At 39.1% G+C, this 8,701-nt stretch overlaps 1 protein-coding gene across 1 annotated transcript in view; it reads right to left on the bottom strand.

Annotated features, from left to right (window-relative positions):
* Positions 1-2,682: 2,682 nt before the first annotated feature.
* kcnd3 (potassium voltage-gated channel, Shal-related subfamily, member 3) overlaps positions 2,683-8,701 on the bottom strand; it is a 110,481-nt gene continuing 104,462 nt past the window's right edge. Inside the window, exons 7-8 of the mRNA XM_081349286.1 lie at positions 6,901-7,145; positions 2,683-5,690 (exon numbers count right to left, since the gene is read on the bottom strand). Of these exons, the coding sequence (XP_081205412.1) occupies positions 5,486-5,690; positions 6,901-7,145 (450 nt within the window). The 3' untranslated portion in view covers positions 2,683-5,485. The remainder of the gene's footprint in view (positions 5,691-6,900; positions 7,146-8,701) is intronic.

Below are 8,701 nucleotides of genomic sequence, written 5' to 3'. Positions count from 1 at the left end.
GTCCCTGGTATCGTTGACGAAAAATTCAGTAGATGACGAAAAAAAAAAAAAAAAAAAACTTTGACAATCCCTATATGACCTAGCTATGCTAGCGGCGGTCATAATAAATACCATGCATGCTATGAAAGCTACAGTCTGTTTGGGTTGTGAGAAGGAAACTAGAATCTATTCTTGCTTCTGTTGGTGAGAAATCAATATTAGGTCTTAGATGGTATAATGTTTTCCCTTCACACACACACGAAGATTAGTATGCAGATATGGTTAGGGTTACCCTTTTCTTCTAAGAAGAAAAACATCATGTTCTTTGCTACAGTATTATGAACTGTGTTTTTTCTAAAATATAACTAAATGTAACTAGGCCTATCTCTGTTTTTAGAGGTTAAATGTTTTAAAATGATTAATTATTACATTTTAAATAGGGTAACTTGTAATCTGTAACCCATTAAATGTCAGTCGGTCATTATTGCAAAATAAACACAGACAGGTTGATAATTACGGTTTCTGACACAGACTGAGTGTTCTGGAGGCTGTTTTTCTTCTCACAACATAATTCCAACTTAAAGTTGTTTGTTGGTGTAGCCTATTGATTTATTAAGTAAGTAGCCGTGTAAAAAGCAAAATGATTTTGAGACTTATTGAGACCCCTGACTTTGGTTCATGTCTCATATTTGCTCATGCTATTAGTTGTTGCTTATGGAATACACTTGAAAATAAAGGTCACTTAGGATGAGATGGGGGAAATAAGATTGAGGTCGGGTTGGGGGTGGGGGAGTCAGAAGCTCATTCACCCCCCAAACTACGCCTGTATCGAACATGCAGGACAGTCAAACATGTAACTGTTGAACAACATGCAAGTTTATGAGATGGGAAATATAACACCTAATGTGAGTAACATCCGGGAATGAGATATCCAGCACGCTCTCTTTAATTCCTTTCTCCCTTAGTTTGCCATTTTTATTCAGAACTTCAGGAAACGTGCTGGTTTTCTTTGCTGTTCTTAGAAACAAAAGTTTGCAGACATCCATCTATGCGCTGCTGTTGAATTTATCCACCGTGGCTCTTCTCAGGTGTTCTTTAGATTCACCAGTGTTTTAATTGGAGACTCGGTTGGGCTCTTTCCGTGTTGCCTGCAGCAGTTCACTTTCTCTCTGTGCAGCGGTGTGGAGATTCTGACGCTCCTGCTCATAAGCGTGGAGAGATTCTTGGCCATCGCCTTTCCCTTCAAGATGAGGAATGAGGAATGGATTTTGTTTATCTGGGCTTGTGGGCTTTGCAGTTCTGTCGCTGACAATGTGATAATTCCTGTTACGTCATGTGCCAGCATTTACAAAGGTCACCAGGGTCACGCACGGACCGCTTTTTAGTGTGTACGTGCTGCTCCTCGTCTGGGGTTTGTCTATGACATAATCATTCACTATCTTGTGTCGTGTCAAAGAGGTTCGGCTACGTCATCATCACGGCCACTGCTGGGCTCCGCTGTTTATTATCCTCGAGCTGAACATGTGTGAGGACTGCAGACAGAATCAAGTGAGAACTCATTTATCTGATAGATTAGAGAGCGCATTGGAAACGTTTAAAACACTCAAAATTGCTATTTATTATTTGTTTGTTTATTTCGAATATGAAATGTTTACGGATAGCCTACTAAGAAGTTCAGTTGTCCATGCACAATTTTTTTTTTTTAAGTTTTGACTGAAATTGTTAATATAATTTACACAAGACAAGTGTGTCTACACAAGAACACACTCTTGAATCACAGCCTGCTGATCGACCGGAGCAATTAAAGCGATAGGCCTCCTTGATTGGATTTTTTTCTTCGTGATCCGGTTGATTCGTTTAATATGCTATTATTTCACTGGCCTATTTACATTAAAGCGAGAAGTGTCATGATAATACTAACATATTTATATTTGAATGTACTACTGATATGTTAAACACTACATAATATTTGTGGCTTTTTATCAACTTTTTAAGTGTTAATTAAAGGCAAGATAAATGAAACTAAGACATGCTCTTAAAGGGATAGTTCACCCAAAAATGACAAGTTTGTCATTTACTCATCTTTATGTCGTTTCAAACCTGCATAACTTTCTAATCTTCCGTGGAACATTATGATATTTTGAGAAATGTCTCTCTTTTTTTTCATCCATAGAATGGAAGTAAATAAAACTGTTTGGTTACCAACATTTTTCAAAATATCTTCTTTTATAATTAACAGTCATACAGGCTTAGAACAACTTGAGGGAGAGAAATTAATGACCACATTTGTATTTTGGGGGGAACTGTCCCTTTAAGTTACAGTTTACAAGGCTTTATCACTTTAAAAACACAATCATGTAAATCATATGTAAACAGATATTTCAATTCATCTGCTATTAATCTTTAAAGCACACTGTAAACTGCATTGCAAAATGTTGGCCAGTATATTAGGTCAACATTAAATAGATTTAGATAAAAATATTAGTTAGTCTTAGAGGTTTTCACTAATGGGATTTCTCAACCAACCCATAATGTATATGTCCAGAATAGAATGTAATTTTATTGTTACTTATATTTTTTTCTACCTAAATAAACAAAAATGGACCTAAATGGCTCATATGACAATGAGCTGCATGTGAGATGAAAAGAGACAATTGGAATTGGAGAAAGTCACATTGTGTTTTAAATGATGGACGATATTTTCATATAGAATGATTTATTGTAAGAAGCAAATTATATTTTTGAGGTGCTCAGATCAATTCTAAGACGATTTAAGATGGAGTCTGAAAGACCCAGAGTTGGATTTCTTTTTCAGCTGCAGCTTGTTTTCTGCCTCCTGACTGATGTAATATCTATTAGTTGTAATGTCATATCTATATTTCATTTCAGCTCAGCTCCAAAATATTGTTTAGCCTATGTGATTTCATCATTACACTGTCAGATCACGGTTCAGCATTGTCAGAGGAACTGAATAAACAGCAGATGGATTTGTGGCAGATACAATTCATTTATCAGGCGTTTCACAACTGACAAGATCATAAATAATATTGAACATCGGACAGTGAACAGGAATCTGCTGAATAGAACAACATGACTATCTCAAAAAAACAAAAACAAAAACAAAGCGAAGAGAGTAAAAGAGTTAAACAAGCACAGACACACAGAGGAAGAAAGAAGACCCTCGACAGGTATGCAGATGCGCACATACAGATCTCCACTTGGTAATATATTCAAAACAACCAGTTTTGTCATTTGAATGGACTGCACAAATGAATCATTACAAAGCTGTTAGGACTCTAGATTTACTTCTATTACATTGATGGTTTTGTAGTGTCCCCTGCTGGGCTGGATGTAAAGACAAAGCAAAAGAAAGTATATCGAACACATTACTGCTCGCCATTGACCACAGGTGATCCAATACTCAACATTTATTATCTTAAACTTTAGAATAGTTGGCCACACCTTCCCTTCTAATTAATTAAACATTAGATAATTTCCATATTTCCCATCTATTATGTACACTTCACAAAGGGACCAAACATCATTTGGGACCATAAAAAGAGGATTTGTTATGGATTGTATGTACACCAAACAGGATAGTCATATGAACACATGGGACATCAAAGAACATCTTGATAAGATTTTCACAAGGATGGTGTGGGCCGGATACCCTGATATTCCTAAATATCACAATGTGCTTTATCCCTGTAATACTGCTGTCATGTCCAATAAATTACAACTCTTTTCACGTTTGTGTAACTGGACATCCACTTCGGCTTTAAAGTTCAAGTATTAGGTTATTTATCGGTTATGCAATTATTAAATCAGATTTTTTTTTCTTCTGGAAAATATGGCTTATTCTGTCTAAAAGGGGCCACAACCAAGATTAAATGTGTTGATAGTGTGTGTTGCATTGCACTGAACACTAAAACTCAGCGGCCCTGGAGCAATAACGTCCTGAGGGGAGGGGGAGGGGTCACTTCCTATGTATGCTGGTGTAAGAGGCACAAGTGAGTGGGGTTTAAGGGGATGGGTGGGGTTTAGAGTACTGGGATGGGGATTATGATACAAAAAGCAGAGCTCAGGGGGACATGTGGTTGATTGCTGGCAGTTTTGAGAATAGGATTGGGAATTGTAAACAACACAGACGAAACGGTCTTTCCACTACATGACAACAAATTTGAACTATCTCATTGGCAGTGCCATTCTCCTGAGCATGGCTGACAAAAAAGACACTGACAGAAAAGGAGGGAGTTTGGAAGGAGAGAAAAGAGGTGGAGAATATCTCTAATTGGTTTTTACGGTTGACGGTTTCTCCTCTTACAGCAATGTATGACTGAAAATCTAGAGGTAACGAAAACATTCACTGTTAATGAAAAGAACACAAACATCAAAAGTTTCCTACCCATGTAGTTTTACACAAACTAGACACATTTTTTTAAATACCCATTGAGCGATAATGACAATAACACTTAGATCAGAACAACTACGGGAAGCAGGTCAGCAGTGGACAGAGGAAAGGGGCGGGGCGTACATAAAAGGGCGGGGAGGACGAAAAGGGGCGGGGTAGGCAGCTGCTCTGGTTTCGCCAAAACAATGGCTAAATATTACAAAATATTCTATCAACAATATTCACAGTTAAACCAAGGCTTGATACAACTTGTAGTCACAAAATCTCAGCGACACCTTGTGCTTGTAGTCACAGAGTTTTTAAAAACACTTTCATGATTCTTTCTCTCTTTTTTTTTGGTTCTATATTACATAGTAATGTTTGATAGGTCAAAGCTAACGTTACATAGTCGGCTCAACGTTTTGGACTCGTGGAGAGACAGTGGCTTAAAGAAGAAGGAAGCTCTCTTCCCCCTGAGAGGCACGAACTGTGTGAGAGGCTGAAAGTTTGAGGGACGCTTTAGTAATTCACACACACACACACACACATACACGCGGGGCAGAAACATTCAAGTTAGACCTAACTCTGACCAAATATTCCAAAAATAAAAACTTAGCATGGTCTAAGAAACACTGTCGCCCTCATATAGTCTCACTCAGACTTGCTCTAATCCTTCAGGAATTACTCTAGATCAAAACAACATTAGTGGGATATAGAAAGCCGAGGCTTTGAGAGGCTGTCTGCGATGTTGGAACAGATTAACGGACAGATGATAAACAAACAAGACTTTCGGATGAAAACAAAACGCTTGACCTCTTGCCTCCATCTCTTGTCAAAATATTAATCTTTTTCGACGATTTAAAAAACAGTATGACCCGACAGTAAACTAAGAGGAAAAAGGAGAAATGTTTTATGCACAGTGACACTGCAGTGACACCCTCATCTTTATCAGTCCTGATGGAGAGTGTTTGAATACTCATGGTCGTCCTTTCTCTCTCAATTACACAGACGCATCAATGTTGTTCTATTTCTTTTAGAGAGTCTGAGTCAGTGCACTCCTTCTCCCACTAGGGGGCAGGCTACTCATCAGTTTCTCTTCCTGAGTTCTGTTTTCTCCTACAGAGCAGAGATTTTCACCACATCAGAGCCGGGGTTCGGACGAGGCGGAGCATCTGGGTTCGGAGGGGGCGGAGCGTCGGGATTGGCTCGAGAGTTGTTTGAGGGAGGGGTTGGGATACTGATGATTGCCGTGGTAACCAGTCCACTGCTCTTGCAGTTCAGACTCCCTGATTCATCCGACATCAGATTGAGACTGGAACGACTGAGACAGAGAGAAAGAGACAGAGGTCTTAGAACTCTTTTCACACCCTCACTTGTTTATTTAATTACTCTAGTAAGGCTACTTTTATAGATAGCATACATCCTAAACACACAAATGAAAACAATTATTTTTCCTTGCCTTATTTGACAGAAATTATATCTTGGAAATGACACAACATGCTGTTCACATGTGATATTGACCTTTTAACCCTCATGTTCTGTTGAAATTGACTACATGACTTTTCACGACTGATTTCCAACGGGTGGGCGGGTGGGGGGGGGGGGGGGGGGGGGTTGGGGGTTCTGATTAATTTGGTTCGAGAAATTTCCAACGGGGTGGGGGGGGGGTCGGGGTCTGATTAACGCTCCGCTTATGCTAACGCTACGCTTGCGTGCTCTTGCTTCCGGGAGATTTTAACTGATTTGCGGGCATCAGGGAGCCGCTATCAATATGCGGGAGACTCCCGGAACTTCCGGGAGACTTGGGATGTCTGAGACCCCCCCCTACATTTTTTTCTTGTTCGAGAAGCTGTTTCACTCGGATATAACTACATCACACTAGCCTAGAAATCTAGACGCACCCTAGTGGCAGCAAATTTTATTTTGCAGCCAGTGTCATCTAGCAACTCTCCGTTGGCTTTCGAGCTGGAAAAACCAAACTCTAGTCAGGCCAATCACATCGCGTATAGAGTCGGTGGGCGGGCTTAACATAATGACGGCAGAGTTGCGATGGTTCCGCGTGAATTCCCTGCTACTTGAAAACAAAGAAGAGCTGCTGCTTGCGAACAAAGGTCTTTCGAATCGGCTTTGGCCGCGACTCTGGAAGACTTGGAGTTAAGCTTTTCTTTGAGAAAAGAACAAAGAAGGGCACTGAAGTCATTCTTAAAAAAGGAAAATGTGTTTGGAGTTTTGCCGACCAGATATCTCTCTGACTACGTCACCTTCTTCGTTGCTCTGGTTGGTTGTAGCGCTGTCCTATTGCGTGCAGAGGGAATTTGAAAGACAACCGTTTATCCCGCCCCTCAGATTGAGCCCTGCCAATGGTGTGTTCCCAGACCCAACTTGATGTGGGTCTGGCTTGTCAGGCTAACGTCACACAAAAGACTATCACAACTTCTGTTTCATGCCTACTTTTTTATAACAACTGTCATGTGACCTTCATATATAAAACATTGAATTCCAATAAAAAAATTTAAGGAAGGAGTGCTTACCTGGTGTTGAGTGGTTGCTGTTCCCCACAATGGATGTGTAAGGCGCTAAGCTCCTGTAGGTTGTGCGTGTGTGAGTGTGTGTGTGTGGCATTGAGAGCCTGGATGTTCTTCTTGGTTCTCCGAGAGCAGCAGGTGCCCGTGACGCCCTCCTCACTGGAGAGAGATGGACTCTGCGATGGGAAGTTCTGCAGGGCTGTCTGCAGGTACCCCTGTTCATACAGACGCTCGTCCACAAACTCATGATTCTGTTCACAGAAACACAAAGATTATTTCCCTGAGTTCATTGGTTTCTAATATTTTATTTACATAAGCCTTTTTTTTTTGTAAATGCCTTTACTTCAAAGCCTTACGTGTGCATTTTAATATTTGCATATTATAGAGAACATGAAACAGCATTTGGTGCATTTTAACTTCTGTAATGTGACAAATGAGAGCAAATAAATAAATTCCTTCGTTTTTATGTCAGTTATACATTGCATAAGACAAGTTTGAGGATGTAATTAAATGCATCTGCAAAATGGAATATTTGGTGGTTAATATTGTAGGGCGGGCATGGGTTGGGGAGGGGTGAAACTATGATGTTATTAATTAATATATAATTAATATTAATTAATAATTTTTTTCCTGTCCTTGTCTTGATTACGTCACTGCTAAGAATGGTCATTGTAGGAATATATTGCATTGCAGAGGCAAAGTTACATTTTGAAGAAATATAAATACCTAATATATATATATATATATATATATATATATATATATATATATATATATATATATATATATATATATATATTTACCAGACTCAACACAATATGCCGAACAACACTATGCATTTTGTATGTCCTCCCTTTGATTATCAATAGGCCTACATGAAATATGCTATCCATACAAATATGCTATATGTTTTCTGTAAATGTGTGACACTTGCGATTTATTAGTCGCTATAGGGAAATAACGAGAAGAATATATCAAAGTGCAGCAAACTGTAAAACTGTTTGCGCTAAGACAATAGGCTACATTAAAATAATATTGTAAGAAATACTAGTTTGAAATATCAAGCAGAATAACAAACTGATTTTTTTTTAAATAACAAACAAACTGTTTTGTACAACTAAAAATAACTAGAAGCGAATGACATTGGAAGCCAGACACATTAAAATTACAAACGGCCGTGCCCGCTCTTACCTGAAAAATAAGGTAGATAGGCCTAGCCTACACCCTTTGAAGTTGTAGGCCTGTTTATTATTTGTTGTATTTATTGTGTTTGACAATGATAATGCCTGTTTTTTTTGTTGAAATAGGTTTAATCATTTTAAATATATAGCCTATATATTTAATATGTCCCTTGTAGGCCTACGTTACTTCTGCGAGGTCGCGTCAGGTAGCCCCACCCACACCAAAATAGGCCTAAAATTATTGGACCGAAATATCGCATTCGCTCCTCAATGTTAAACGTCCGAGGAAGAGGTGTGATTGTGTTGAAGAAATACATTGAATTATACATGACACAGCCCTCAAGTTCCTCAAGGCACCGAAAAGAGCGTGACGTCTGGAGGAGCATCGCGGATGTCATTGACATGCAAGGTATGTGCTTTACGCTGTGCAGTTTTTGCGTGCACGAGAGAGCAGTAATAAGCGAAGAGTGAATAGACCTTATTCAGAGCAGCGCCATTACCGCCATGACTGGTTTGAAAGCGAGGCTGAGAGACTAACCGTTTTTTTTTTTTTCAATGGCATCTGCTGTATAAAGCTTCAGGATCTCTTATTTTCCACAGCTCATGTTGCCTGCAGTTTTTTTGTC

The sequence above is a fragment of the Scardinius erythrophthalmus genome, assembly GCF_964197995.2.
Source record: "Scardinius erythrophthalmus genome assembly, chromosome: 20".
NCBI lineage: Eukaryota > Metazoa > Chordata > Actinopteri > Cypriniformes > Leuciscidae > Scardinius > Scardinius erythrophthalmus.
This window is presented reverse-complemented; position numbering and strand designations above follow the sequence as displayed.